Source organism: Coturnix japonica, chromosome 5 (assembly GCF_054131305.1).
Source record: "Coturnix japonica strain WE chromosome 5, WE-NBRP24, whole genome shotgun sequence".
NCBI lineage: Eukaryota > Metazoa > Chordata > Aves > Galliformes > Phasianidae > Coturnix > Coturnix japonica.
This window is the reverse complement of record NC_140667.1, coordinates 2353062-2366036: the sequence shown is the minus strand read 5'-3', so window position 1 is coordinate 2366036 and position 12975 is coordinate 2353062. Positions and strand designations below refer to the sequence as shown.

The 12975-nt window shown below is 54.6% G+C and overlaps 1 protein-coding gene across 16 annotated transcripts in view; it reads right to left on the bottom strand.

Moving 5' to 3' along the window:
• Window positions 1-10449, bottom strand: part of MYRF (myelin regulatory factor) — a 36389-nt gene extending 25940 nt beyond the window's left edge. For 13 of the 16 annotated variants that reach the window (XR_014946242.1, XR_014946243.1, XR_014946244.1 and 10 more), the window contains exons 1-2: window positions 10247-10440; window positions 118-205 (exon numbers count right to left, since the gene is read on the bottom strand). Coding sequence is in view for 13 of the 16 variants with exons in the window: in XM_015863215.3 (XP_015718701.2) it covers window positions 118-205; window positions 10247-10292 (134 nt within the window). In the remaining 3 variants the exon portion in view is untranslated. Of the gene's footprint in view, window positions 1-117; window positions 206-8214; window positions 8330-10246 lie in introns of those variants that run through there. The other 3 variants (XM_015863213.3, XM_085547930.1, XM_085547927.1) reach the window with 3 other exon arrangements.
• Between the last annotated feature and the right edge of the window lie 2526 nt (window positions 10450-12975).

Below are 12975 nucleotides of genomic sequence, written 5' to 3'. Positions count from 1 at the left end.
GAGGGACAGTGGTGTAATACAGGGCACGGTGATGTCAAGATTCCTCCCATTGCAGAGCTTCTGCACAGAAAAACACAGCAAGTGCTGTTCCTGCTGTGGAGCAAGGGAACCACTTACATATCTGGTGAGTCCTCCTTGCTGATGTACTCCTCCAGGATGCTGGTGTCGATGTTAGATGGCTCCAGAGCTCCATTAATGTCGTGGCCTGTGAGGGGAGAGGTGGAAGCGAGAGCCGTGAGAAGGACATGAAAGGCAAAGGCGTTGTAGAGCAGAAGCACTGCCAAAGACCTTTGCAGAGCCAAAACCGATACGAGAAGACCAGCAGATCCTGCCGCTTGAGAAGGACCACTGGTCCGTAGCCATCTGTATCCCAGTGCAAAACCAAGCAGAGCCGAAGCTGGGTGAGCAACGGGTTTCCCTCTGCCTTCTCCTGAGGCCTCCTCCTCCCCTCTCCTGCCCTGGGGAAGTTGGGTTGGGTTTTGTTGATAGAAAGTGCTTTCTTTATCTGTCTCTCTCAAGTGGGAGTCTGCAGCTCTCTGGGGTCGCTGCCAGCCCTTGGTGCCAAAGACACTGCCAAGAAAGTGGAAGAGGAGGCCCGGCCTCGATAAGGAAGAGGGCCCTTCCCAAGAGGCCCAAAACTCATGGGCCGGCCCTCACCCCCCACAGGCCATGTGCTGGGGAAAGGTCAAGCAATGAACCGCAAAAAACCCCCATACGGGGGGTTCTGGCCCACACCCGGCCAATGGCAACACTCTCCTCTGCAAATCCCTTTCATAGTAAGACAAGCAAATTGGCAGAAATAAATCCAGCCAGGAATTCTGCCAAGCAGACGAGGTATGTATGTTGCATGAACAGGGGAATCTCTCCCTTGGTAACGAGGACACCCAGCCCGTGGGGTACCGTGGGCAGGAGGAGGTGACACTGCTCCCTGTAAACCCTGTGGCTCATAACCCTTCACAATCAAGGCACCTCTTCTACACTCTCTCCATTACCTCACCGTTGGCCAACAAGACCGAGCCAACAAACCACACGAGGCAACCACTGGCCACAGAAGCTATTGGAAGACATGTCTTCATCCCGAGTTCTGGGCTGGAGACCTATGCTTTCAATAGAGTGATGCTGCTTTGGCAGAGCTGCCCAGGGGGGTGGTGGAGTCACAGCCCCCAGAGGTGTTCAATGAAGGTGGAGATGTGGCCAGTGGTCATGGTGAGGCAGGCTGGTTAATGGGCATGGTGAGGTAGGTTGGGCTTGGACTTTGAGCTTTTCTCAATGTCAACGATTCTGTGATTCCAAGAAAACAAAAAAAGGCACTTGACCAATTTTGCTGCCTTTCCACAAGCTATTGAGGTGCCCAGGAAAAAGCCTCAAGGTACCTGACCCCAATAGCTTTCTCTCCCATCTCCAAACCCTAGCAGCTTCTCCACAGTGGAAGGGGAGCCCAGGACCTACCCAGAAGGGACAGGAAGCCCTCCAATAACAGCAGCGCTGCTGAGCTCTCCTGTTTTTCTGCTGCCTTCTCTTAAAAGTCACCTTTGGGAGTGCTCAGAGGAGACCCAGGCGTGGGGTGAGATAAGAAATGTGATGCAAGAGCTGCGTCAGCTGTGCTGCCACAATAATGGCAAGGCTGGGTCCAGCTGCACACGCGCAATGGGAAAAGGCTGCCCGCTGGAAAGGAAGGGCTGTCCTCAGCTTGAGGACGTGGGGACAGGGAACGTCCCACTGCCCATGGCTCCCATGCATACCGGGCTCTTACCGCAAGCCAGCTTAGGTGATTAATTAAAAGTTAATGCTTCTCCACTGAGTCACGAGCTCCTATCAACAATAATAATGTTCCCTCCCCTTCCGACGTAGGATTAGGAGGGAGCAGGAAGCCACACTGGGCAGCTCAACACCCACATGGCACTAGAGCTTTTGTCACCTGTGGTTTGGTTTCCAAACCCTCCAGCCCTGCCTTACCCTGAGCCCCCTCCTCACAACAGCACTGAGGAGGCCCTGAAGGCAAACTCTGCCATGAGAAGCAGATGCTAAACCCACTGCACCCTCCTCACGAGCAGCTCGGAGGCCCCGTATGTGCGAGAATGTCAGGAATCTCAATGTTTGGACTTGTTTTCTCTGCCTTCCCCAAACCTCCAAACACGACCGCCATCCAAGTGGAGCTGCTTGCTGCCTTGCTCCGACGGCACGGGGCTGCTGGCACAGCTCTGCTCCTGATATCAATCCCTGTCCCCTTTCCAGGTGCTCCACTGCAGCCCATTTCCCATTGGAGATGGGCACTGAAAGAGTTAAAGGCGTCTGGCCCCTGCAAGTTGTCATATTTACAGGTCTGAGAGATTAAACCCAGAATTTACCTCGAGTGATAGGCTGATAATTTTATGGTATTTCTATTTATAACAGTACCTCCCCCCCAATTCTTGCTCTGTTGCCTGTCTTCTAATCACCTATAATCCTGCCTGGGTCACCTGGGGGTGGGAGGAAGGGGGAGAGAGGAGGAACTTCATCCTGGGATCCACTAACAAGAACCAGATGTGGAAACCCGGAGATGACGAGGTCAACCACCTCCAGAGGCTGGGGAGGAAGAAGAGATGCGGTTGTGCCAAGCCATGCATGGTTGCATGGTGCATCCCCATAGCCATGCACCAGAGGCTGAATGGTTTCAGAAACCCATTTTAGGGGGTGCTGGTTTGAATGACAAATGAAGCACTCTGCTGCAAAAGCAGGACTGCAGTGGGGCTGAACAAAGAGCCACAGTGGGTATCATGGTAGTGGTGGCATCCCTCTGCCAGCTTGGCCCTACCTGGTCCCCAATCCAAGGGCTTCGGGCAAGGAACCTGTGATGGTGCTGGGGCTGACAAAGGGCTGACAAAGCCACTGCCAAGCAGGCAGGATGTGATAGAAGCCCTCGGGAGCCACGCAGCGAGGTGGCACCCATAGGTTGCACAACTGGCCAGACCCATTGCCAGATCGGCAGATTCCCGGGGCCCCGTGGGCTCCGCGTCCCTTTCGGCTTCCTCCTGTGTTTATCCTTCTGCTCTGGAGGATTGGCTGCTGGCCGGGCTGCGAGCACGAGGAATCCAGGCCACAGCATGCTAACCAAACACCATCTAAGCTCAGGAGCTGCGGGTTTGGGATCGCTGCTCCCCAGCTGGGAACGGCAGCCTCCCATGCTTCAGGATGGGATGCAGTGAGGGTGAGAGGACACGGCAGTCCTATGGCTGCTCAGAGCCCTGGGGACAGCAGGATGCTTAAGGCACGCAGTCCCAACTCTGTGGGTGTAAGTGGGGAACACATCCCCTCTGACAGGGGGGAATGCGACCCCGCAGCCCCCGCCCCCCTCAGATCCCAGCCCAGCATTCCTCCTTAATTAACGCTCTTTATTACCTGACTGTAACGATAACCAGTCCCTCCTGGCAGAAGTGGCTCCTGTAACCCGAGTTGGACGCCAAGACAGACCTCTCCCCCATCTCCCCCTGAGTGCTTTTGGGACCACCCCAGAGCGAAGCACCGCCTTGAACTGTGGGGTGAGCCCCTCCGTTGATCCTCTTTGAAGGACATCACCCACCCTACTGAAGCCACGGAGCAGCTCTCACATCCCCACTGGTACAGAAGAGCTGGGGTTTAACCAAGACACCAGATTCTGGTACTGTAGGATGAGCTGCAGAGTCCCCAGTGGACAGAAGGTGCTTGAAGCAACAACTGGGCTCAACCAACAGCAAAACTCCACGCCAATGCCATTCATGACACACTGCAACCAAACCACTGCCATCCTTCAGCCCAACACCCAGAGGCAGCAGCATCCACACACCTCCATCCTCCTCCCCAACCACCCCAACCCCTCTGTTCTCCTTCTGGCCCGTCCACCTTCCCTTCTCTCCCTCTCCCGACTCAACCCACATGTCCCCAGCTCCTGTCTCCCCTCGTCCCTTCCTCCCCAAGCTGTTTCTCCCCCAGAGCCCTGGGTCCCTTCCGGCTGCCCACCCTGGTCTCAGCCTCTCCTCCACCCTTGCCAGCTGTGAACATCGGCGTGGATAGAGCCATTGTCCTTTGGGCATCGGGGCCAAGGAGGAGGGGGGGAAGGTGTGAGAGGGGACACAGTGGAGCATTTGTGTGTGTCCCCGCTGCCGTCAATGCCCTGCTTGTCCATTCATGCACTAAGATGGCAGAAACAGCAGCACCCACACAAGCGTCGCCATTTGGTGGGGTCCAAGGTGCCCGCTCAGGGGGGCACATTGCCCTGTTTGTTTGGGCAGAGCCACAGGATAATGCTTGTATCTCCCTGCCTGGACTGAGGGTGGAGGTGGGGATGGTAGGAGTGGAGAAGGTCTCTCTGTGAGCCCAGTGTATGGGGAAAAGGCAGCACTGAGCACCCCAGGGTGACCACCGCAACACTGTCCCTGCTGTAGGACCACCAGTGATGGGGGCTTGTGGCTCCCAAAGAGGTTGCAGGGCCACCGTGCACACGTGGGGCTCGGAGATGCCTCGTGCAAAGCAATCCTTAGGCATGAGGCTTTAACAATCAGACAGCAACAGAACACAAACCTACAGGCAGCCAAGCAGCGCCTGGAACACAACGTCCAGATCGGGCATCTTGTTCCTCCCTTCTCGTTGGGAGGCAACGAGGTCTCTCCTGTCCAGCCTGGACAGCCTCCAGAAGGGGCCGAGCACACGAAGGCTGAGCTATTTATCTAGATGGGATGTTTTCCAGGGCCTGGGGAGGGCCATCACTATTTCTGAGCACCCAATATCAGTATCTTGTAAACGGGAGTGTCGGGCCATCGATGCTTGGCATTGGTTCAGGGTTGGCTCATGAGCTGATGTGTCCTGAGTTCTCTTTAGTAGTGAAGGGTATGGAGATGCATAATAAAACCCACTGTTTGCTCATTCCGACCAGCCGAGAGCTGTCTCCTGCAATGGAACATTGCTCCTGCACCAGGGATTTAGCAAACAGTTCGCAGACAATACAGATCAGATACCGAACGTGCTGCTTGGATCCCATCCCCCCTGCAGGCTGGCTATGCTCTGGGTCTCATGTCAGAGCAGCAAAGGAGGAATAGCTTTAAACAAAAAGAGGGGAGATATAGGAGGAAATTCTTTACCCAGAGACTGGTGAGGCCCTGGTGCAGGCTACCCAGGGAAACTGTGGGTGCTCCATCTCTGGAGATGCCCAAAGCCAGGCTGGATGGTGTCCTGGGCAGCCTCAGCTAGTGGGGAACAACCAGCCCATGGCAGGGATTGGGGCAGGAGGGGCTTTAAGGACCCTTCCAACCCAACCACTGTGTGGTTCTGTGATCTTCAAGGACCATTCCAACCCAACCACTGTGTGGTTCTGTGGTCTTTAAGGACCCTTCCAACCCAACCATTCCATGATTGTATGACTTTTTGACACTTGGTCTTGAGGTAGCAGTGCAACTGCAGAGGATCAGAGTGTTTGGCTCCTTTGAGTCACACAGAAAAATGTGTTTCTGTGGGAGATGGATTTCACTGCCATCAACCTGACATTACCAGCCTCCTGTGACCACCCAGTGCATTTCCTTTAACACTGAATGACCTGATTAGAAATGCCAAGGCAGCACTGTTGTCCAAGGTGCCACTGCCTCCACCCCAGGGCTTCCATCACCTTTCTCCTCTATGTTTTCCACATCTGAAAACTCAGCCCTGTCCTGCTCTCCATGCCAGCACCCCTTCCAAAGGCTGAACCGAAACAGGAGGGAAGGCAGATGGACAGACCCTCCCTGTGCCCACCCAGAGCTCCTCACTGACCTCAGGGATGGATCCGGATGGGACCTCAACATGAAAAGGGATGCTTCTGTCCTGCAGTGCCAAGCATCGATCAGATTATCAGCAAGCAGCCAACTGTACAATGGCTTGATGGCCCTTATAGGGCCCTTCTGAAGCTTTTGCTTTGCTTTAAGCAGGTGTTTCATTTCCAATAAAGTCAAAGCCGTGCTTTTTAGTGCTTTATTGTATCAATGTTCATAACCGTTACTTGTCATAACAGAAGAGATAAGCAAGATCGGGCTGGCTGATAAACTGTTTGGTTTCCTGTTGGTTTGGACTTCCAGCAGATAGCTGTAATCTGCACAACGGACTCGAAGTCATAAATGAGAGCTGTCTATTAATAAGAGCCATCCAGCACACGTTCTGACTTACTTTCATTACCCACTCACAAAAGTTGGAGACACCAACAGCCAGATCATAGTATCACAGTATCATAGTCTCGTGTGGGTTGGAAGGGACCTTAGAGATCATCGAGTCCAAGCCCCGGGATTCGAGCCTCTGTGTAGCAGAGCGGCACTTCTACCACTTGCGCCACAGGGGATTCGAACCCAGGGCCTGCGGTGTTGCAACACGGCATTCCTACCACTGCGCCACCGGGGCACACAGATCATGGCACATGAGTGGTGAGAGCAGTGGGAGATGACTTGACAGAGCAGTGGGGATGGGGAAGGAGAAAGAGTGGGAAGAAAGGAAAAGTGAACGCAGGCTAAGTCTGGAGAGGCTACAGAAACACAATCTACTGGCATCAAAGCAGACAAAGTTCAGCAAGATAAGGAGAAGGAAGAGGGTGTACCCATGAAGCCTGATGTAGGAGCCAATGCGTAGCCAAGTGTGGTGCCCAAAGCCATCCGGCCTCTAAGAGCATCCCTATTCCCTCCTCTGGACTCTGCACCTCCCCTGTATCTGACAGCCTCATCTTCCCCTGCCCACAGCTCTGGGGTCAGCCTGGAAAACCCCATAAAGTCGCACTGTGGGTTCTCTCTACTCCTGAAGGATGCTGCCCTATGAGCTGGAGCCTGGAAGAGGCAACCAGCCAGCTCCATCCCAAAAGCCACCAGCCCTTTCCTGTCTGTGCCGCCAGCTGCTCCCCCATCCACGGGCAACACACACGCTGGTTAATCATTCCTCATGCACCTTTAGCTTACTGGGGTTCTTATCAGAGAGCACAAAGTCCAAGTCCCAACCAGCAGCACGGCTACAGGGAGACAAGGGGCTTCCCAACAAGCCTTGCTGCCGCAGTGCCTGGCAGGGATGCGTTGCAGGGACCAGCCTCATACACACGTGTGTGCCAGGGGGCAATGCCCAGCTCCCTGCAGTGCTCACCGTGCATGCTTTGCTCAGTGGAGACTTCCACCACTCTGCATATACTGGAGAGCTTTGTTCTTCCAATGGAGTATTTCCAGGTGACAATAAGCCCTTTTGGAGAAGCTGGTGGTGCAGGCTGTGGACAAAAGCTTTATCCTCTGGGCTCCTCGGCCCCTTGGACCTCTCCAGAAGGCCCACGCATTGGTGAGTAATTCCCAAGCACAAGCCCAGCACCAAGTCCTGCTTTGTGTCTCAGGGGGAACACAGTTCAACCTCCCGGCCAGGATCCACAGCCACAGACCTCACTCACATCAACAAGGCCGTGTGACAACTCCCACCTTCACATCTGCTCTCCAGAAGACCCAAACCACTCACTGCTGCCTTATTGCACCTTGTGTGTGCACCAGACATAGAAATGCCTTTACGAGGTTCCCAGCCTCGGCCAGCCTTTGGGATCACTGTACCACATCCAGGCACGATGGGGTCAGCAAAGGAAAAGATGCATCACACCAGCAGCTGCACTTCTTCAGCCCAGCTGGACCTCCCATTCCACCCCAGCAGGGCACCCTCTGGGCCAGCATCTCTTTCTGATACCTGTTGCAGGCAGCAGCCCTTGTGCCAGCAGGGATCTCTGAGTCACCAGCAGCCCGGTCACACCTCCCCAAGGCTCTGCAGCACCTTTCCCTGCCTCACAGCTGGTCCCTGCATGGGCATCGGCTCCCCAGTGATACCAACATCAACATGAGCATGGGCAAAGTACCTCTTGCCATCCCCAACACAGCCTCCACGGGCACACGTGGCTCTGAATCACAAGCCACCCCTTATCAGATGTCCTTAAGAGATCCACCCTCCTACAAGTTGCTTACTCTGTCCCCACATCCCCTGTCCTTTTCTCATCCAGGAGAAAGAAGGTTTGGGGGAAGCTGAGGAATAGAGGGCAGGATGCAGAGAAGAACCAGTGTGGTTACAAGGGAAAGGATGAGTGCTCTGGATGAGGGCTCTCGGACCTCCTGGATGGAGCAAAGCCCTCTGCCAAGGAATGCTCCCCAGAGCTGAAAATGGGCTCAGAATAAAAGACAGAGTGAGGAGGGGAAGCTGAGCTGAGGGAAGATGGAGAGGGACCTGGACTGTTACCTGCTCGGATCCAGTGCATCCTGAGCATGGTGAGAGCAGACGTCAAACCCCTGCTGCATCCCTGCTCTCGCCCTCTGTCATTTTGCTGCCTGTCCAGCTCGCAGCGCTGCTGATTGCCAGCTTTTCTGTTCCTCTGGGGAGGAGTGGGAGGGCCGGGGAGCACACAGCTGCTACACTCTGGGATTTGGGTCTGCGAGGGGATTACCAGGAGGGATGGTCATGTGTTTGTGCTGTACCAGGTTCCCCGGGACGACTCTGTCACGGGCTCACTCTGCTCAGCCCCACACAAAGCCTCTTTCCTTCCCTGCTGCGCCAGCCCACCCCACAGAGACGTGGCCCCACATGGAGCACCGCAGTGATGCACTGCAAAGCCTATTGCCAGGGATGCACTCAGAGCATGCACAGGCTGGGCAGACAGAGGGGAGAACAGTCAAAGTGAAATCCATATCCCCCCCAGAAACTTTTTTCTATATGCCTCAAAGGAAGCAGAAACTCTGATCCTCTGTAGTTGCACTGCTACCTCAAGACCAAGCGTCAAATCCTACAGTCATCAAATGGTTGGGTTGGAAAGGTCCTTAAAAGATCACAGAACCATGGAATGGTTGGGTTGGAAAGGTCCTTGAAGACCTCAGAACCATAGAATGGTTGGGTTGAAAGGGTCCTTAAAGATCACAGAACCACACAGTGGTTGGGTTGGAAGGGTCCTTAAAGATCACAGAACCATAGAATGGTTGGGTTGGAAGGTTCCTTGAAGATCACACAATCATAGAACCATGGCTGCTTGCCCCCAGCAGTTTAGGCTGCCCACGGCCCCATCCAACCTGGATTTGGGCACCTCCAAGGATGGGGCATCCACAGCTTCTCTGGGCATCCTCTACCAGAACTTCACTGCCCTCATAATTAAGAATTTCCTCCTAAGCAGGAAAGCGGAGCAATGGCCCCCATCTCCTCCCGTAGAGTGGCAACCCCAAACCCTCCAAGCTTCCAGTGTTCCCCACTCTTCTGGGGGCTCCTTGCCCAATCCCGATGACCAAACCACCCCCTTCCCCTTCCCCTCCAGCCTGGCTCTGCGCATCCTTCTCACCATACATTCTTTACCAGCCTCTTATCTCATAAATTAGCTGGGAGAGAGAGGGATCCCGAATAGCTGAGCTCTGTCGTAACTCTTTCCCTTATGCGAGCGGTAGGCAGTGAGGAAGGTAAGGTTTCTAGCAGGATGCCAGCCAAGGGTCAGGAGCTTTCAACTCCCTCCTTTTTCCTTTGATACAACATACAAATGCTCCAGGCAAACACTCCCAATGCTACGGGAAGACCAAAGCAAAGCTCCTTTAGCTCCGCTGCCAGCAGCCCCAGCATCCCGCGCGCCCTCCTCCCAGCATCACCCCCCTCCATCCCAACCAGGAGAAAAAGGGTTTCACTATAAAAAGGATGGTCTGAACACGCAGGAAGGGAAACCAGAGATACCTTTAAAGAAGGCGTTAAAGAGGAACATCGTTCCCACTTCTCCCCCTTCAACTCAAGAGCTCCAACTGATCGGCCTTACACTCAGAAACCATTAACCCTTCAGGTCACGCAGAGCCCTGGGAAAACCCATCTCTGCTCTACAACATCAGGCATCTACAGACCCACTTTTGCACCAGGACCTCTCCTCTCCAACGCTGTGTTGTATATAGAGCATCTGCTGCCTAACAACAGCACCAAAGGGATGCAGTTGACCAAGGGGCTCTGCAAAAAGCTCTGCTCAATGCTCTTCAAAGGGAGCAAAGAGAGGAGATGGAGAAACAGCCACTCAGCACTGGCTGCCTTCACTCTGCAAAAGGGGTGATGGCAAAAGGGAGATGGAGAAAGAGACGGAGAGTAATGAGGAAAAAGGGGGAAGGAAGAAGAGAGAGAAGGAAGAAGAAAGGAAGAAGGGAAAGGGAAGGAAGGAATGGAATGGAAGGACAGGGGAAAGGAAAGGGAAAGGAAGAGGAATGGGAAAGGAAGAGGAAAGGGAAAGGAAGGAAGGAGGTCCCCCCGCGGCTGGCCGTACCTTCGAAGAAGCGCTGCAGAGCCTCCGTCTCGTCCACCACCTCCATAGCTGTGCCATGCACGGCGCTACCGGCCGAGCCCGCAGGGGGACGGACAGCCCCCGGGGCCGCTCCGCGCGGGGCCCAGAGCCGCTGCCGGCGCCGAGCGCGGCCGCCCGCTGCCCATCGGCCTCCGCCGCCGGCTGCCCCGCTCCGCCCCCGCCCCGCCCTGCCCCTTACGGCGCCCCCTGCCGGCTGCGGAGGGCAGCGCAGCGGGGCGGCCCCGCTCCCGTACGGACCCGGCGGAGGGTCGGGATGGGTCGGGTCGGGTCGGTGGCGTTTTGCGGGACGGTGGTGTTTTCTCGCCCTCCCTCCTCCCTCCCCCCTGATAACGGGACAGTATCTAAATGAAGTCACAGTGATCCGACCGCAGTTCACCAAAAGACGAGCCCCTGCCAGCCCGAGACTGTGGGGCCATTCTGTGCGGGGCAGATAAAGAACACAATGAGGTTTTGTCCGGCCCCGCGCACTAATTCAGAAGGGCAGATTCTCTGATATATATAAATATATTTTTCTCTCTCGCACAGCTGTGCAGTGACCAATTCTTCTCGGCGGAGGGGAGGGGGGCTGAGGTTTGGGGATAGTAATGGGTCTATTATTTCAGGGGTGGAAAGAAAGAGCTCAACAGCCCTTTTTTTCTCCCCTCTGCCTCTTTCCCTTAAGACAATTGTTATTCTCTGCTGCCCCGCTGCCCTTGTTCCTCATCCCCCCCCCCCAACCCCCCCAACCCCCAGCTTTGGGTACAGGCTGCGTGGGAAGGAAGCAAAACGTTTGCTTTGTGGCAATCTGCATTCAGTGTGCAGCCCGAGGCCCACTGCAGGTGACAGAGCCCACGATTGAGGCTCCCGATCCCAATAAACGACCCCACTGGACTCAGGGCACATCATCCCAAGTCATCGTGTCTGGCAATGACTGCTCTCATCCCAGACTTGTTCCCATAATTGTCCCTAATAAAAGGGACCTCAAAGATTGTAGAGCGGTTGGGTTGGAAGGGTCCTTCAAGATCAAAGAACCATAGAATGATTGGGATGGAAGGGTCCTTAGAGATCACAGGACCATGGAATGGTTGGGTTGGAAGGGTCCTTCAAGAGCACAGAACCACAGAACAGTTGGGTTGGAAGGGTCCCCAAAGCCCCTCTAGCTTCAACCCCTGCCATAGGGCTCAGACCAAGCTGCTCCATCCAGCCCAGCCTTGGGCACCTCCATGGACAATAAGATAAAGCTGAGTGCCCCCCAGCCCTCACCCTGTGTTCTCAAACACAGCTGGGAGAGCTTTTGGTCTCCAAATACCCTTTATGGTGACAAGTCAGCAGGAGCAGAAAGACCCCCCACTGCTGGCCTATGCTACGTGCTCAGGGTTCACACGTCGACTTATTTAGCAGCTCGAGGGCACATCAGTTTCAAATCTAAGGCCACAGGTGCTCAGATGCCACAAGGGCTAAAGGGGCTTCAGTACAGGAGCTGCAATCTCTGAGACTGTTGCTGAGCTGGTATTTCCCATGGCTGTTTGGCTGCATGGAGGGACAGAGAAACTTCTCTCCTTGACCCCACCTGACTTCCCCACAGCTCTTATCAGGTGCTGCAATGCTTTGAGCCTGCCTGTACATCCAGGAAACAACAGAAACGTGCATAACTTGGCTTTGAGATGAAGGATGCTGGGATGGAGAAAAGCTCAGTATCTTCCTCCTTTCCTTATAGCTTTTGCCTGGGGATGCAGGAAGGCAGACAGAGCAGCAAGGGAACATCAGCACGGTACAAAGGAGAGTCATTCACTCTGGGGTCATTGGCCACGTTCGCTTCAACACCGCTGATAGGGTTATCACAGCTGTGTAAGGTACATCCCAGATTGCTCCCTGCCTGCTGGGAACGGCCTCATCTTCCTGCAGATGCTGCCTTCTCTGCTCTCTGTGGGTCTCTGCTTTGGTACAGCTCCTCCTTGCCTCAAACACTGCTGCAATTCTTTCCCCTGCAGCAAGCGTGGCTGTGCTGGGATCCTCCTGACAGCTGTGCAGAACGAAAGCATTGCAGAATGGAAGCGGTGCAGCCACCTAAACAAAACTCTGCTGCCTCTTGGATGCCCCATCCACACCCAAGGCAGCTGCTGCAGGCGGAAGCAGACCACTGTGGGCCTGCTGGGTTATCTCCCCTTGGCAAGAGAACGGCGCTGATAAATCTCTCCCTGGTTATGCATTAACTACGAGAGGTTTGTTCCCAAGATGGAGAGAACACCACCATTGATTCAAAGGATAAGGGAAGGTCGCCAGCGAGGGACACGCGTTCTGGGGAGCTCTCATGGCTGCAGCACGAGCACAGCACCCTCTGCTGTGGCTCTTTATGGCCAATGAGCTGAAACACTTTTCCTTGCTACATTGCACCAAACAGTCAGAGAGTCGCCTTGGGAATAGCAGCTCCATCCCTGCTCGGGTATTTAACATAAAACAGGTCTCAAAGCAACGCCCACAGTGCCTGTTGTGATCACATTCATGAGCTTTCTCCTTAGGAACTGTATTATTCCTCCACAGCGCGGCTTATTCTGCGTTTACACAAGGGTAGGATCCGGAGTTTAATGGTTTTTCTCTCTCTGAGAGAGGAAGTGTTTATAGAAGTAATATCTTTTTATGAGACTACCCGATAGCCACGGATAGGAAAACAAAACCAAGCCAAAGCAAAGCGTCAGGCGGGCACTTCAACA